This window comes from Andrographis paniculata, unplaced genomic scaffold, assembly GCF_009805555.1.
Source record: "Andrographis paniculata isolate CXL003 unplaced genomic scaffold, ASM980555v1 Contig54END, whole genome shotgun sequence".
Taxonomy (NCBI): domain Eukaryota; kingdom Viridiplantae; phylum Streptophyta; class Magnoliopsida; order Lamiales; family Acanthaceae; genus Andrographis; species Andrographis paniculata.
The window spans coordinates 4,091,342-4,109,108 of NW_026137589.1; the positions used below are offsets into that span (position 1 = coordinate 4,091,342).

The 17,767-nt window shown below is 33.3% G+C and overlaps 4 protein-coding genes across 8 annotated transcripts; 1 reads left to right on the forward strand and 3 right to left on the reverse strand.

Moving 5' to 3' along the window:
* The first annotated feature begins 1,122 nt into the window (after positions 1 to 1,122).
* LOC127255542 (aspartyl protease family protein At5g10770-like) lies at positions 1,123 to 2,916 on the forward strand. Its single transcript, XM_051281114.1, has one exon. The coding sequence runs from the start codon at positions 1,395 to 1,397 to the stop codon at positions 2,787 to 2,789; it is 1,395 nt and encodes a 464-aa protein (XP_051137071.1). The 5' UTR covers positions 1,123 to 1,394; the 3' UTR covers positions 2,790 to 2,916.
* Positions 2,917 to 3,038: 122 nt separating this feature from the next.
* LOC127255544 (protein ENHANCED DISEASE RESISTANCE 2-like) lies at positions 3,039 to 5,230 on the reverse strand. 5 transcript variants are annotated; one of them, XM_051281118.1, is made up of 2 exons: positions 4,204 to 5,230; positions 3,039 to 3,338 (listed from the first exon to the last, which is right to left on the reverse strand). In XM_051281118.1, the coding sequence occupies exon 1, from the start codon at positions 5,095 to 5,097 to the stop codon at positions 4,216 to 4,218; it is 882 nt and encodes a 293-aa protein (XP_051137075.1). In that variant the 5' UTR covers positions 5,098 to 5,230; the 3' UTR covers positions 3,039 to 3,338; positions 4,204 to 4,215. The 5 variants fall into 5 exon arrangements, with proteins under 5 accessions (XP_051137075.1, XP_051137073.1, XP_051137074.1 ...); XM_051281116.1 differs by having other exon boundaries at positions 3,040 to 3,321; XM_051281117.1 differs by lacking the exon at positions 3,039 to 3,338 and adding an exon at positions 3,355 to 3,618.
* Positions 5,231 to 6,560: 1,330 nt separating this feature from the next.
* Positions 6,561 to 8,962, reverse strand: LOC127255543 (ribulose-1,5 bisphosphate carboxylase/oxygenase large subunit N-methyltransferase, chloroplastic). The gene is made up of 3 exons (XM_051281115.1): positions 8,619 to 8,962; positions 8,440 to 8,534; positions 6,561 to 8,291 (listed from the first exon to the last, which is right to left on the reverse strand). Exon 3 carries the CDS (start codon positions 8,277 to 8,279, stop codon positions 6,897 to 6,899), a length of 1,383 nt encoding a protein of 460 aa, XP_051137072.1. The 5' UTR covers positions 8,280 to 8,291; positions 8,440 to 8,534; positions 8,619 to 8,962; the 3' UTR covers positions 6,561 to 6,896.
* Positions 8,963 to 9,830: 868 nt separating this feature from the next.
* Positions 9,831 to 10,621, reverse strand: LOC127255546 (protein GLUTAMINE DUMPER 5-like). Its single transcript, XM_051281121.1, has one exon. The coding sequence runs from the start codon at positions 10,499 to 10,501 to the stop codon at positions 9,989 to 9,991; it is 513 nt and encodes a 170-aa protein (XP_051137078.1). The 5' UTR covers positions 10,502 to 10,621; the 3' UTR covers positions 9,831 to 9,988.
* Positions 10,622 to 17,767: the final 7,146 nt, after the last annotated feature.

Below are 17,767 nucleotides of genomic sequence, written 5' to 3' on the forward strand. Positions count from 1 at the left end.
AAAAATTTCAAAAATCTCATAATGTAATTGTAATTAACCAATCATGGCACAACAATTGAATAAATGGCAAAAGTTCCTTTAATACTTATTATTTTTTTTTTTCAGAATTTATGAATATTATATTTTAATAATAGTTAGGTGTGTATTTTTATAATAAACACTGTTAATATGTAAATTAATACTCCTCTCTCTCTTAACAATCTATTTATTTTTTTCATTTTCGTCTTTTTTAGTAACTGTAGTATCAATTAACATTTCAAATGCCTTTTCAATTTACAATATATTATACAAATGTCATTACTTTTATATCATACAATACTAATAAAGGCAATTTAATCTTTTTATTTTTATTTCTACTTTATCCAAATATAATACTAATATTTTTAAAATTCCATACAAAAAGTAAATAGATATATAAATATGTGACGGAGGGAGTATAATGAATATTAAAATCTTTATCATATTTAGAAAAAAAAACACACCCTTTGTCTTGGACATATTATCCTTGCCAAAAGCCAGTCTTGCCTGCAAAGAACGGCGTTATGGTTGTATAATATGGTCAACTAAGTCAACATCTGTTAAGGTCCCACAAATATATTGAAGAATCGAATTGTGTATTGAGCTCGATTAAACTTATTAATTCATTTCTGTTACTATGTAAATTTAATAATATGTTAAAAATAAAACAAAATTGTTAAACCATAATATAAACATATATTAATCATTCATCTGTCTATCACGAAAATATAAAATACATAAAATGACTAATATTCGTGTGTATATACATATATATATATATATAAATTCCGCTCTACCAGTATTTTTAAATAAATTAATCTTTATCTTAACAAATACTTATGTTCATTCGTCCACAACCACAAAGTAAACATTTATTTTTGACACAGTATTTAGGAAATAATAATATTTTAATTATAATAGACGGTTAAATGTAATTTAGTGATATTTTTGCTTTTACTTTTTTGGTGTAAAAGTAATGATGTCATGTAAAATAAAAATATTTGTGAAAAAAATTAAGTATTTAATGAAATATTTAGTTTATTGAACGTTCCAAAATAGTATACTTTCTGACCGGACGGAAAGAGTATATTGGATGAATTTTCGGGCCCGGAATGCTACCCCTTGCCCTAATGTAAATCCACTCATAGTTGTCTATAATGTAGGTATTGAATAGACACGAGTCCAAATCATCTAACTTTTGAAGTATTGAGTTAACACCACCCTCTTATCGAGTTGTGGTGTAAGGTCTTTCTTTCAAACCCAAGATGGCGACGGTCAACGACGACTCAAAACTCTCTCCATATCTATATCTATAACAATGATATCATGAAAAGATTGCCAAAACACAAACCCCTGTATTCAGATTTTGAGTAGTGATGAACATGGCGAGTTCCAAAGTGTTGTTCATCATCAAATCCAAGTCCAAACTCCAATTCCAATTCCTAATCCTTCATTCTTGCCTCTTATTATCACTATCATACACCACCAACAATGGCTTCCACTCCATAGATCTCGAATCTCTCTCTCACTCCTCCTCCTGCAACCACCACCCCTCCACCGGAAAACCATCAAAACCACCCACACCATCCACCATCCAAGTCTACACCCCCTGCCCTCCCCTCCCCCTTACCGCCGACGACGCCCGCGTCCGCTCGATCCAAGCCAAGGTCCGCCGTGCCACCACCTCCGACGCCTTCAACGACGTCAAAGCCACCCTCCCCGCCCACCTCGGCATCGGCAATTACGCCGTCACCGTCAGCCTGGGGACACCCCCCAAGTCCCTATCCCTCAATTTCGACACCGGCAGCGACCTCACATGGACGCAATGCCAGCCCTGTTCCGGATCATGCTACCCGCAAGACGATCCGATATTCGACCCCTCCTCCTCGACTACATATTCCAAAATACAATGCGCCGCGCCGCAATGCTCCACACTCCGATTATCCCCCGGCGTTTTTGCGACGTGCGCCGTCACCGACTGCAACTATAGGCTGCAGTACGGCGACCGGTCCACCTCGGCCGGGGAGTTCAGTAAAGACACACTCACTCTGACACCAGATGATACCGTCCCCGACTTCCTGTTCGGGTGCGGCCAAGAAAACCGCGGCTTGTTTGTCAAGAGCGCCGGATTGTTAGGCCTCGGTCGAGATGCTATCTCGATCGTGTCCCAAACGGAGAAGAAATACGGCAAATACTTCTCGTACTGCCTTCCGTCGACGCCATCCTCAACCGGGCACTTGACCTTCGGGAAAACGGGTTCGCCGTCGTCCGGTGTGGCATTCGCCCCTTTCGCTAACTCACGCGGGACATCGTTCTACTTCCTCGACATCACCGGGATTAGCGTAGCAGGGCAGGAACTATCGATCGACCGGACAATCTTCACGACTGCCGGAAATTTGATAGATTCCGGCACGGTGATCACGCGCCTCCCTGCTACAGCTTACGGCGCGCTGAGTCAAGCATTCCAGGAGGGGATGACAAGTTATCCGCGCGCACCGCCTACAACTTTACTGGACACTTGCTACGACTTGAGCAATTTTACAACGGTCACACTTCCTCGGATAGCCTTCACCTTTGCAGGCAATCTGAAGGTAAATTTAGATTTCTACCAGATGCTATCTATCCATAGTATACAGCAGGTGTGCCTTGCTTTCGCAGCGAATCAAAACGACCAAGACGTGGGGATCTTCGGCAACATCCAGCAGAGGGGGTTGGAGGTGGTGTACGATGTTGCCGGAGGGAATATCGGGTTAGGCCCGGGAGGATGCTAGGCGATCAATGTGTCTAAGACACACCGGACCGGAGAATCTAATGTTCGAATTTGAGGTTGCAAAGAAACAAGAACGGAGATATGTCTAACTATTGCAATGATCAAAGTATGAATGAATTACTGAGTCACATCCCAACTTCAAGTTCATCTATATTCGCACAAACATAAAGATAAACATCAAAATGCGCAGCCCAAAAAGTTCATTTGAAAGATTCAAGAATACATACAAAACACACTTGATGTGAATATAATACAAGCAAATTGATGTTATAATAGGTTTAAAAATAAAACAATCCAAGGAAAAATGATAACAATCAAAAGAGGACAACTAAAAATCCTATTCCAGATCAACCCAAAGAGCTGAAAATCAGAAATTTGCAAAAATGGGTAACAACATATGGTTTTCAATCATTCATCATGTACATAATGGATTACAGTTCAGATATAGATATACTATTGTTCTTTCTCTTCGAGCCACATTCCAAGAACTCTATTCCAAGAACAAGACACTTGAGTACATGTCCGTACAATCACTAAAGAATCGAAAAACCTAATTAGGGGTGGTGTGGAAAAAAAGAAATCTTAATCAATCCAACGCTAAAATCCATAAAAGCAATCAATTATATATATCCCTTTGTGCAGTCTCTACTCACAAGTCACAACCAAACACCAATAACAAACAAATTTGCTCACGATTCAAGAAAATAAACGATCCCCACATACATACAGCTTTAAATTTTAATTTACAGGAAGCCCATCACTGTGATAAATGCATGCAAATGTTGACTCTCCTTTCCACTTACAATCTCCCATCAAGAAATGACATCCACCTTTTACATAGTAAAATGTACCCTTAGTACTAACCATTGAATAATCCAAAGTTAGGCACTGATAAAGTATGTTGGAAATTAGATGGTGCAAAACAAAACCAAACCGACATAATTGTCTAGAGTGACATCATCAAGAAGACAAATTTGAATGCCAAAACAGAGGATCAAGAAATAAATTTACAGATCAAAGAGGAATTAGTAGAGAGAGCATCATAATGTCTATTTTCAGCAGCAAGTGGATCCTGAAAATGGCAGAATTGAATGCCCAATCGTAGAGGGCCATAACGTCTACTGACAATTCTACAGTCTAACATCAACAATATCTTGTCGTTTGGAGCAACACAACATCAATTTTCATGGCTAGTTAAACTAACATAGAAGTTTAGCAAAGGGTTGTCCTGATCTTGAATTTTGTAAGAACTTGATTACAATCACCATTTATATATTTGAAAATATATATAGATTTATCATATGCATTGAGAATTGACAACTGATATAATCTACAAACATCACATACTCATTCGATAGAGGAATTCATTGTTATGAAATTAACCACAGTAATGAAAATTGAAAATATGTAAATACCTTGAAGCGCCATTAATCTTCCTCTGTTTCTGTATCGCCGCCGCTGCTCATCGGTAAAACTTTACTCGTCGGAGTGGCGCTGTCAACAAACGTCGCCGAACTCATCTCCATTTGGCAAATCCTAACAGCACCGAATATCTTTTCCGGTAACTCTTCCTCCTTCTGCGCCTCCACCAGAAACCCCATGTCAACCGTCACGGCGGTTACAGAACCTAAAGCCAGCCGCAAAATCGCGCTGGCTATAGCCGAGCTACCGATATCGACATCAATTTCCAAATAATTTGGCCCCCGATGGTAGTAGCAATTCAGCGCCTTCCCTAACAAACACGCGGAGTAATTCCCCACCGCAGTTCTCAAAATCCACGGTCCTTTAACGATTTTGCTCACGATTTTGAATCGACTGCTGCGGAAAGCATCCGAATCATTGATGAACTCATGGAGCAAAGGATTTGAGTTAATCGGTTGGTCGATTTTGCTAGAGAAGTAGAATACCGCCGAATAATGGTCGCGTCCGGGAACTTGAAGATTCACAGCAACAATAAAAGTTTTCGACGACTTCTCACGATTCTCCGAGGCACGTAATGCGTTCATAACACGATTATCAGGTCGCGCGAGAACGTGATCGAGCTTAGCGTTGGATCTAAGCCAATCAACTCCAGCAGGATTCAATAACCACTCACCGGCAGGGTTTTTCACTTTTCTGGAGAAGTAATTCGGTCCGCGGAGGAGGAACAATTCACCAGGCGGCGACGCCCAACCATTGGATCCTGTATGGAGGTCCACTTGCTTCAATGATCCACCGTTAATTGCCTCCTCTCGCCAGTCTTCCGCCGAGTTCGTGCGGTTGTTACAGTTCTGATGGAGGTGACTCTTTTTGTGCTTCGTCGGGCACATTTCCGGCGGCGGTGGAAACTCTCTCGAGAAGGAAGCTCCGCCGTGAGATGACACGCCGGCAAAACTGGACACTGCCAAAAAATTATTCAACTTTGGGGTCAAAATTTGAAGGACAGTTGGGCGTGGGCAGACTCTGAAATTACCTGAAAACCCTCATAGTTTCGTAAATTAATATTGAACCATTTATGCATTTAATTCCTCCTCAATCCTCATCGATAATTAATTACAACGTGCGGGTGGTAATTAGCATTTATTGAGAAAGTTCAACATATTAGCAAGGTAAATGTATATTTACCTAAATAAATCAATAAATAAATTATATCATATAGTAATTTCTTTAACGTATTGATGGCAAGTATATTTAAGTAGGGTTACTTTAGTAATTTCAGAAAATCACACTGCCCATCCTACCTGCTATTTTTATTCATTGACCAATGCCACGTTGCACACATTTCTTGCCTTTCACATCGATGGATTTATTTTACTCCTCCTCACGTTCGCAATTTTTCATTTTCGTCTTATTCGAAACAAGGTTACTATTTCCTAATTTAATAATTCACTATCTACCTAATGTAATAAATATCCTTTCAACTTACACTATATTACACAAATATTATTATTTTTATATTATACAATACTAATAGGGGTATTTTTATTTTTTTCACTACAATCCATTATAATACTAATATTCAAAAATTTACGCGCAAAAAGCAAATACCACCCTTATTCCGGGACAGAGGGAGTATTTTATTTTTTTTTATATATTGTATGAAAAATTGGATTAGTAATATAAAAAGTATTACCTCCGTCCCACATATCGTGTCTGCTACACTGTAGACACGGTACTTTAGGAGGAATTTAACTAGTAGATAACTAAGAATGTATTAGTGAAAATAATTATTCTAAATATAAATAATTATAAATTAAAATTGAGATAACTAATTAGTTTAATTAAAATTTTAAAAAAATTAAAAAGTTTATAATGAGATTAAAGTGTGTAATATTTTTTTTAAAAAAAATGACATGGTATATGAAACGGATAGAAACAATAACGTGGATATAGTACGTGAGACGGAGGGAGTAATAATATATATATAACTCGTTAAATTTTTTTTTAAGCATGTATATATATATATACTATTGTGTAGGCTCTTAGAGGTGACAATTTGGGTTCACTTTTTTTGGAACCGAACTAGCCTGGTCCATTTCAAATTTGAGTAGGCCTGAAAACACAGGTTGCAGTTCAAACCATACTGGGCCAGCTCACTTCATTTTTTTTTTTAATTAATAATTAAGAAATTAAATCTTAAATATATAATTAATTTTTATTTTGTTATATATTTATCAATATACTTAAAAATTATTTAAACGTAATTTATTTATTTTGTATTCTATATGATAATCCTTTTACTATCTAAATAGAATCTGAAACCTTTTCCTATTTGTATAAAAAAGAGAAGAAATAGGATCAGTGCCTCATAATTTTTTCATTAGTTGATACGGGGCAAAGATATTTGTACAGTTTGTGAGCTCTTGAAAAGCCGCTAAAACAGAAACACGCTTTCCTCATTTTGAGAAATGCGATTTTTCCATTGAGTCACATGACGCGGGTACAATGTTCAACAAGATCATTTGGCATCAATGGCAGGTTAATTGATCAATCAAAAGGAAGAAACAAGCAATGCAATGAAATCTGTTAGAAAAAACTAAAACGACACAACAGCCAATTATCATGTAATAAATCATAAAAAAAATAAAATAATGTACACAAGAATTCGATGAAGATTGGGAGAGTTCATCTACCTGCAAAGAGTCGAACAATAGCTCTCCAGCCACGACGACGCAGATTTCAGAACACGAAGCTCGCCGCTAAGGAGATCTCGGGCTAATCGTCTCCTTAAAAGGTAGGGAGGAGCATCCATCAGAGGTTCGACGTATTTGCTATGCACTTCGATCAATCGTTGTATTTCCGACAGCAAAAATTGATGCGCGGAAACCTCCCGGTTCTTGTCCCCTAAAGGATGCCGAGCCAATCGACCATCACATTTTGCAGCTTGTCGCGCTAAAACAATCAATTCTTCCTCTGAATCACAAGTCATCACCCGAGCAAATGCTCGCAGTGATTGCGGGATTCCCTTCCCCTTTTTACTTCCACGTCGCACTTCCTTGATCGTGAAAGAATTCAATAAACCCGAAAACTCATTGACATCGTTAGGAGTACGCGTACGATGATTATCAAGAAGTTCCAACTTCTGCGCATACAATGCATCATGCTCGGGTATGGTAAGCTCGAGCCGGGCCTGATCATACTTGTTGCAGGAAACCGTAAAACCAAAATCGAGCAGTAGAGTAGCGTTGGAGAATTTCCCGTATCTTATCATGACCTCGTCGCCACGAGCAATTTCTTGATCAGCTATAACCTCCGAATGCAGTTTGCTTTCATTACTCAAAACATAAGCCTCTGAATCACCATCGTGATTAAGAAAATCCGCAAACGGGATCAGCGACACACCCTTAGAGCTTTCCCACGCACGCGACGTAACTAAACCGTATGCGTAGCTGAACTCCTCAATCGTCATGGTTTTAAACAGATCAGGGACCTGATCAACAGCCTGCTTTACATTCTTGAAATTATTTTCGATTTCAGCCTTTTGCCGGAGAGTTTCTTTGTACAGAGCACTCGGTCGAATCATCTCCAGTTCATCGTCACTCCAGAATATTGTGCTGTGCAGATCATTGCGACGAGGAAGACGACTTATGTAAGGTGCCCATTCGGAACTTCGCCCCAACCTTTTTTCCTGCAGAATTAGTATAGCAACTTTTGCTACATTGCCGATTTCATCTCCTAACAAAGATGCCACTTCGGATCGGAGATTTTCGGGGCTTAGCTGCACAGTATAGGGCACCTTCAACAAGCATTCTCCTGGTTGTATTTGCTTGGAAGCATGTAATGTCCTTCCATGGCAGGATTTTCCAATTGAGAGTACAGAGGAAATTTCTGACCCAGCCTTGTGCTCCAGCCATGGGAGAAAATCTATGCAATCTTCATCCAAGGATTTGAGCGAAGAAACTGAATTGAGCTGGTCAGATGATACAGACGAACAATAGAACAAAGCAGAGAGAATTGGCTTTCGAATCGGCGCCCACCATCTGTTCGCTGAAATGCCAGAGTGAAGAAGCATATCTCCCCTTCCCTGCACGACGAAAAATCATGGATACAAGCAAAGCGTAGAGCGATTCAAGGTTATTGTGGAATGAAATGATGAATCGACAGCTTGGAAAAATGGCAGAATCGAACAATTTATAGGTAAGGATTGTGGAAACTCTTCGATCCGTTTTTACCTCTTTTTTAGGGTTTTTTTTGTTTCGTCTCTCTGCTACTGCTTCTTCGTCCTCAGAGGATTCTTCTCAGTTGCTAATCTGTAAATCAAGTAACCCTAGCAGAAGAACAGAAATCAAAATCGCATTCAAACAGAGATCCAAATTCGGGCAAACGAAAGGCGTATGTATTCGCGACTGACCAGAGCGACGACGTGGGCGACGATGAGAATGACGACCCAGAGAGGCATCAGCTCAATAACCCACTGCAGAATCGACGCAGGTGGAGAAATCGCCATGGCTGTCTTCCTCCCAAGCTCGAAATCATATAACTGTTCGACGGTTTTCAGATTTGTTCAGTTCCCCACTCTGCCCTTTTACCCCAATTTTATTTACAATCCAGCCCCCCAATCTCTCAATATTTTCATTTCAGTCCAATCCATTAAAACCCTAACTCCATGGCCATCTTCTTCAACAACGTTTAATTCTGAATCACAGAGCGCTTTGGGGATTTCCTTGAATTGAACAAATACAGAAAATGAAAACTAAAGGCGATCAAACACAGATAAAAAAATTTAACGTTGAGGTAAAAGGTAAAATCAGTAATGGCGATTCTTAGTGGGCTCCATTGACGTCGACAAAAGAAGGTGGAAGGTGGACCCCGAAACAATCAATGGTAGTTCCGAGGTCCAGGACCTCGATCCAGAGCTGCAGCTCCAGCTGCAGCTGCATTCCCGAGGACTGTAAAGTGTAGTGGTGAAAGAAGACCAATTTCAGTTTCAGACAATCGATCATGATGCAGAATTCAGATTCAACCTGGAAGTCCCATGGGGAACTGAAATCCATTGTCAGCCATTTTTGAAGAGCAGCAGCAGCAGCAGCAGTAGTCGTGTCGCCGCGATGCGATGCCTTTTTCTTACATGGGATCCGATGTTCAGTGCTTCACACGTAGATGTTCAACCACTGCTACCCACCAATCGTCTTCCCCCACCTTCCTCCCCATTACTGAACTCCATTTGCGTTACGTCACCCCTCTCTCTCTGTCTCTATCTCATTCATGATTCAGACTTCCATTGCCAGATATGCATCATCAGGTGAAAATTCGCAGTCTTGAAGCTTATCAGAAATTATCAAATTAATGTGTTTTCAGACATTATTTTCCGGCCGGTGACTGCTTCTCCGGCGGATCGGAAATTTACGAAGATTTGCATATCTGTGATAATACTAATTAATTAATCACGAAGAACATATGCTTTCATCATTTTCTTTACTTTGTTCTCTCCAAAAAGCCATTTTAGTGCTTTGTGACGATAGGGTTCTTTATTTTATTGTGATTTTTTTTTTTTTGGGAAATAATTAGTCACAATTTCAAGAATTGTTTTTTTTTTTTTTTTTTGGTCTGAAACTAAAATGCATGGAGTCTAAAAGCTATTCGATATTTCGATTTATCTCAGAAGCAAATTTACATTATCCCGGATCACAAAATTGGACAAAATCATATATCAAAACCGACCAAAATTTATGCTGCAAATTGGAGTTCTTCTTCTTCTTTCAATGGATTTATTTAATTGGTTTATTGAGCAGGAGATTCCTCATTATCCGACGTCGTTTCGTCTCTCTTCTTCAGGGTTTCTTCCTTGTCGTCTGTAATTTTTTCACTACTTTCCTTTTCTTCATTAAAAGAAGAGTTTTTGCTCGTCATCGGGGTAGCTAAGAAAGTAGGCTTCACTTCACCTGCCATGATCACCAGAATCTTCTCCTCGAACACCGGCGTCGCCTTGGCGTCTCCGCCGCTCTCCCCTTTCTCCGCCGCGCCGCTCTCCATATCGCTTCTCCGATCGTCGTCGTCTCCGCCGCCGCCGACGGAGCGCCTCCAGTACGAGCAGGCGAGGACGAGGAGAGCGAATGCTATTAACCCCAGCATCGCCGCCAGGCCGCCGAACAGGTACGGCACCGGCGAGTGCCACGGCGAGCGGTGGACCGCCGCCGCAGCCGGCGGCGCGAACGTCGCTTTTGCGACGGTGGTGGCTCCGACAGCAGTCATTCTCGACACGGAATTGATCGACGATCTCGGGCCGGTTCTCATTTGATCAAAATTAGGGTTTGATTGCAATTCAGGAATTGGAAAAATTTGGAAATGGTGATTTGGGAATCGAGCTGTGAAGAACTAAGGAAGATATCGAACTCTGAAGAATCTGTAAATGGAAGTGCTGAATAGCGCAGAAGAGTGTCGACGAACATTTATAGACGAAACGACGTCCGTTTGGGCCCACCCACCAATGTTCTTTTAACATGCACCCAGATGCATCCACACCGTTTATCCGCACGATGAACGGTGTAGATCGATCTGGTTTCGGGAGTCCCGGGATCTCGACATTTTTACGATTAAAAAAATGGAAATTTGAGTAATCCCAAAATTAAACTGGCACTAATAGCTAATATTAGTTTTTGTGGGGGGTAAAAAACAAAACCAAAAAAGAAGAAAAAAAAGCTTTGCCTGCCACTATCCATAAACAAATTCTTTTATTATTATTATCAATAATAATTTAAATCCAAACTTTGAAGTTTGTAATCTTTTATTTATTTATTTTTACAGACATAATTAAGGTAATTGGAATTGAAACTTCAAGGAAAAAACTACTTATTAAAATATTATTACAATGTTAAACGTGATGGATTAAAGATCATTATTAATAATTAAATAAACAAAAATTCGAAGAGAAGATGGGATTGTCAAATACTATGATAATCATTGAATTTTAATATATGATTCAAATTATTCAAATTTCACACTACACGAATCGTGACATCCCTTACTTGGATCGACTATTAAAATTACGACTATTGTTTATATAAAATATTATATTTATTTATATAAAAAATAGTCGTAATTTTAATAGTAGTTTGAACCCATGGCCTCATGGTTATGATTCTAACCCCTACACCACCACGCCATCTTTTACGGGACCAATATATCGATATATTCTTCTGATACATAAAATGTCACAAGCAAATGACCATTTCATTATTTAGTACACACTCTTTCCATCCCTTAACAATCTATCCATTTTTTTTATTTTGATCCGTCCTATAACAAATATTCATTTTCTTTTTTAGTAATTGTATTGTCTACTTAACGTTAGAAATACCCTTCTAATTTATAATATATTACACAAATGTCATTACCTTTATATTATACAATACTAACAGGGTTAATTTAGTCTTTTTACCTTTATTACTACTTTATCCCAATATAATACTAATATTTTTAAAATTTTATGCAAAAAAGCAAATTGATATATAGATATGAGACGGAAGGAATATAGGCTATAATATTAATAAAATATTCAAAGAAATAAAGAGTTTTGAGTGGTCCTATCTGATATACTATGTTAGATAGAGAATTTTAGAGAATTTTGGAATTTTAGAAGTTTGAAAAAAAAATGAAAAAATTAGTATTTGATTTGATATTTTATGAAAGAAAAAATATGTTTGATGTAATATTTTTTTAAAAAAATGAGTAGTATCAAATAAATAAAATTAAGTTGTGTAAACAGAGCCATTGTGTTATATAATTAATCAAGTTGATTTATATTTATTAAGTATATTTTGATTTAGTAAATTTTATTCGAAATAAAAAAAATAATTATCGTGAGACAAACAACAATAGAAAATGTATCAATTAAGATGAGACATAATAAATATTTATTTTTCTATTTTAAAAATATTATATTAAAAATAATTATACAAAAATCATACTAAATAATTACTCTCTCCGTCTCAGCTAAATTGTCCTATTTAGCTTAGATATAGAATTTTAGGTATTATGTAATTAATAAATAATTAAAAAGTATATTAGTGAAGATAATTATAATTTAATAAAAATAATTATAAATTAAGATTAAAATGACTAAATAATTTAATTAAAATGAAAAAATAATAAAATGTGAATTTTAAAATATGATTAAAACGTGTAATTATATTTTTTTTAAAAAAAAAAAGAACAAATTTTGCAAAACAAGATAAAAATGAAAGTAGGAGACAAATTAAATAAAATGAAATATATATATATATTTTTATTTTATTTATAAAAATTACTTACAAAATCTATTTATATACTGGAATGGGTCCATTACATTTTAGTTACAGACACATTAATTTGAGTGGATAATATTTGTGCACATACGTATGTATGATTTGATCTGATTTTAGGTACGTACGTGGGGCTGAAAGTGACGTGTCAATGCCAATGCCATATCATATATAGTTACTATTTTGTAAGAATAAGAATATATATTGAGATGTCTTTTTTATTTTTTATTTTCAAATATTATTTGCATGAAATGAAATTGAAGAATCCCATAAATATATACATATTCAGCTCAGCTCAGCTTTGCATTTTCAAAAAGTCAGCCAATTATCCCGTAAGGATAGACTACTAAGGATGTCTCACCGCTTGATCTACAAGGGCTTGCTGAGTTTTAGAAATATTAATATTATATTGGAATTTTATATGAATAAAGTAGAAATTACTAAAATAACCTTATTAGTATTGTGTGGTATAAATATAATGATATTTGTGTAATATATTGTAAGTTGTAAGAATATTTGTAACGTTAGGTAGATACTTCACTTACTAAAAAAATGAAATGAATAAAATATTTTAGTTTGAAATTTTTTTATTTTTTTTATTTTTTATATAAGATATGTAAAATTACGTAATTAATATAAAAAAATAATATTTTATTTTGAATGGACGAGAGAATAAAATAAAATAAAATATATATTTTGCGTTGAAAGGAGAAAGCCTTAATTTAATTATATATGTTGGTATATAATATTATCAATAATGTAAAATTTTAAAATATATATTAATTTGAAGTTAGTGAGTGAGCCACTTGAAAATTGATATTGAATGGTCACATCAGTAAATGTTTTTCAGCCTCAGCAGCGCATTAAGATTATTGGCATGTTTATTATATATATATATTCTTATCCCTCTCTCTCAACTTCAACTTTGGATATTATTTTTCACCAAACAGAGAATGCTGATGTAATTAAAATATATATATATAATAGTATTAAGGTTATGTGTGTTTTTTTGATTTGGATGGAGAATATTTGGGTTAGATTTTATATTAAAGTAATATTTTATGTAATATTTTATGAGAATAAAAAAATATATTTTTTAAACAAATAAAATTTAAGAAGAAAAAATCAAAGAGACAAATTCTAGTTGTATAAATATTTTAATTATAATTAAAAAAATAATAATAAATCACTAGTAAGTAAAAATATCCTTATTATTTTGTTAAGATTTTATTTAACTATATTATTCCTCTAATAAGTATGGAATATGTTAATCAAGAGTAGTCATATATCTATATATATATAACTTTTAAATTTTTATTAAAGTACAACAACAAGAATAACAACAACAATAATAATAATACTCTCTCCGTCCCATAACAAAATATTTATTTTTCTATTTTAGTATGTGCCATAACAAAATATCTATTTTCATTTTTAGTAATTGTACTATCTACCTAACATTACAAATACTCTTAAAACTTACAATATATTACACAAATGTCATTACCTTTATATCACACATACTAATAAGGTTATTTTAATCATTTCTACTTTATTCCTACTATATCCCAATATAATACAAATATTTTTAAAACTACGTGCAAAAAACAAATGGATATTTAATTCCGGGACGGAGGGAGTAATAATAATAATAATAATAATAATAATAATAATAATAATAATTGGTATTTGTTCCAATGAAATGGATATGGAATCACACATATATGTTTTCATGTTAATTAAAGGGACCCCATTTTCTACTTCTTCCCTTGGCCCCCAAGCAAAATTGGAATAATATATATATATATATATATATATTTGATGGAGTGAGTTTGGATAACATGGAATTTACTTTAAAATTGTGTATAATAAATTATTCCCTTCTCATGCTACTTTGTATAGATATGAAAACTAAAAGAAAATACTTCTGGACCAGTAATTTCATTACAGTTATATCTAGATTTAAAAAATAATGTTATTAAATTGAAAGTTAATATAAAATAGATAGTAGTAATATACTAAAATGTCTTTGTGTAAAAAAATAATAACATTTATATAATAACGAAAAAAAATAAAGATAATTTTAAAATAATATAGTGAGACAAATAAAAAACTTAATTTAAAATATTACCAATCATACACACACATACTGTTAAATTGTTGAATTATTATGACTTTATTAATATCATATAATATATCTACGGTATGTGTTGTGAGCTATATTATAGATATATTAATTAAATAGGTACGAATTTTAATAAAAGTGAGTAATAATTGTTACTTTTTCCTTTTATAGTAAAAAAAGTACAAAAGTGTAATAATTTTTTACTTAAAAATGAAACAAAAATATTTTTTTTATGACAACCCAAAAAAGAAAATAAACATAGATTTGAACGACGGGGGAAGGGAAGTATAAGTTTGTTGATTAAACAACAAAAATAATTATGTTGAACATCACATATAAATAGTGTGTGTTAGATATCAAAATACTTTAGAATTTTATTGGATCTGTAGATGGATTCAAAAACTTAGACCCGCAGACAAACCCAAAAAGGGGTGGGCTTCCCACATATCAATTAAGGGAATCAATCAACCAGTCGGTAGGTAGTCTGTCTGGTCGGCTGGTCGATTGGTGGCATCAGTAAAAACCGTTGTAACCGCAAGACGGTTCTTCAGGGCAGTTGCAATCGACTAATAATCCGGCGCACACGATCCAATAACCAACTTGGAAGATATATAACGGGCATCTCGCACCTGACAAAAGGTATCTTCAATCAGCACCAATTTTAGAGAAATTCTCAGTGTGTTGTTTTGTGTTTTGATTTAAATGAATTTTTATATTAATTTTTTTTTTGAAAAAATATGTAAAAACAAATTTACAAAAACACAAACCCTTAGGACTGCATAAATAATAATAATAATAATAATAATAATAATTTTTTATTATTTTTATTATTATTATTTTTTATAATGTGTTAGAGTTTGATCAATATAATTAAAATGCGGAAAAAAATTTGTAAAACTATATATAGAAACAAATGTTCCCTGTTCTTTGGATATTGATTTTTATCACTCTTTCAATCTCATGACTAAATATTCATTTGTTTTTTGCACGTAGTTTTATAAATATAGTAAGAATAAAATAGAATTGACTAAAATAACTTTATTAGTATGGTGTGGTATTTGTAATGTTAGGTAGATAGTATAGTTACTAAAAAAAATAAAATGAATACTTTGTTATGGGACAGACTAAAATGAATCCTTTATTATGGGATATTATTATTTATGCTCTTAATCGATAGCATTCCCAAACTGATGATTTATTAGAAATTTTTGGAAGACTTGTGTATGTCATCTTGGGACTCATTCGTGACATTTGACATTCTGCAACAAATAAAGATGATTCATTAACATTTAGTATAACTTAACTTTTAATTAAATTATCTTAAATTTAATTGGCTAAAAATTGTTTGATCACAAACTTGTTAAAATTTAGAAATAATTACTTTCTGGTAAGATGATTGTTGTCACAAAATTCAACACACACAATATATATATATATATATATAACATTAAAATTTATGCCCACAAAATAAAGAATAAAATGAAAAAGAATATACATGGAATTCGTGCATATAAATCAAATTGGCCGTACATCAACTGAAAGGACAGCCACTGAGATACATATATGTTATGCCCTTTAAATAATATATATTAATATTGGGGTTATATTTATTTTTTGCATTATTATTTTTAATATTTAAAATATTTTTATATTTATGTATTTTTTTTATCATTCTATCAGACATTATTAATTGAAATTTTTTTATAAATTTTTTTAATTTATACTGTTTTTAATATAATAATTAATATTAAAAAATTAAATAAATAAGGTATTTAAAATTGAACGAATATAATATAATATTTTATTAATAAAAAAATGCATTTTGGTGTATAATAATAATAATAATAATAATAAAATTGGTGTAAAATATATGTAACCTGAGTGGATGAGGCAATTGTGCATTATAATATAATATAATATAATATAACAGGGGAATAGTGGTTAATGTGTATTATAATATAATATAATATAATATAACAGGGGAATAGTGGTTAATGTGTAACTGAGAAACGATGAAAATTAATAAATAGTTAGCGTGCAAATTAATCAAATCAAAATGATTTCTCTAAATGATGCTTAGAATCTCATATCATCAAATATGTCAATTCTCACAAATCATAATAATATACTCCATCCCTTCTATTTATTATTTTTGTCCGTCTTGTCATAAATAATTATATAATTATAAATTTATTATTATTTTTTCATTATTATTACTCAATTGTCACTACTTTTTATACTAAGTACACTCACAAATATTTTTTTACATATTATCAATATAATATCAATATTTTTTAAATTTCGTAACAAATATAGCTCAAACTATAATTCTGGATGAAAAGAGTATATAATTAAAGAATGTGGAGCATTAACATTTTATTTTGTTCCCCAAATAGGCTGCATGCATCTGTCACACCAACTATTATTATTATTATTATTATTATTGTTTTCTTATGTCAGCTTATGAGCATCTGTATATATTGGGTGTGTTTGTTTGGAGGTTTGAATTTTGAGTTGGGATTTGAATAGTAAAAATTTTGAATTTGAATAGTTGTATGATGTGATATAAATAGGGTTTGATGTGATGTTTTGAATGTAAAATTGATTTTTAGTATAATATAAAAAATGAAAAATAGGTGTTTGATTTAATGTTTTTGGGGGAAAAAATTGGATGAACAGTGGAAATCCACCAAAATCCTTCAAACAAACACACCAATATATTATTATTCCCTTTCCTTCTAGATAAGATTTATGCACTAAAAGTTTAAAACCATATAGTCTCTCTGTTCCTAATTATATATTCGTTTGTTTTTCATGAAATTTTAAAAATATTAATATTATATTAAAATATAATAGAAATAAAGTAAAAATTAATTAAAATAATTTTATTAATATTATGTGATATAAATATAATGACATTTATATAATATATTATAAATTATAAGGTATTTGTAATTAGGTAGATAGTACAATTTATTAAAAAAAGAAAATAAATACTTTGTTACGAGACAAACTAAAATAAAAAAAATGAATAATTTGTTATGAGATGAAGGGAGTATTATATTAATCATTTCCTTTTTTTTTTTTTTAGAATAATCATAAAGATATATTTAGAAATATTTCTTTGTTGATCAA

Excerpts from the sequence above, each read along its gene's own strand:
- LOC127255546 (XM_051281121.1), bottom strand. The coding sequence starts at position 10,501 with ATGAGAACCGGCCCGAGATCGTCGATCAATTCCGTGTCGAGAATGACT.
- LOC127255544 (XM_051281118.1), bottom strand. The coding sequence starts at position 5,097 with ATGTGCCCGACGAAGCACAAAAAGAGTCACCTCCATCAGAACTGTAAC.
- LOC127255542 (XM_051281114.1), top strand. The coding sequence starts at position 1,395 with ATGAACATGGCGAGTTCCAAAGTGTTGTTCATCATCAAATCCAAGTCC.
- LOC127255543 (XM_051281115.1), bottom strand. The coding sequence starts at position 8,279 with ATGCTTCTTCACTCTGGCATTTCAGCGAACAGATGGTGGGCGCCGATT.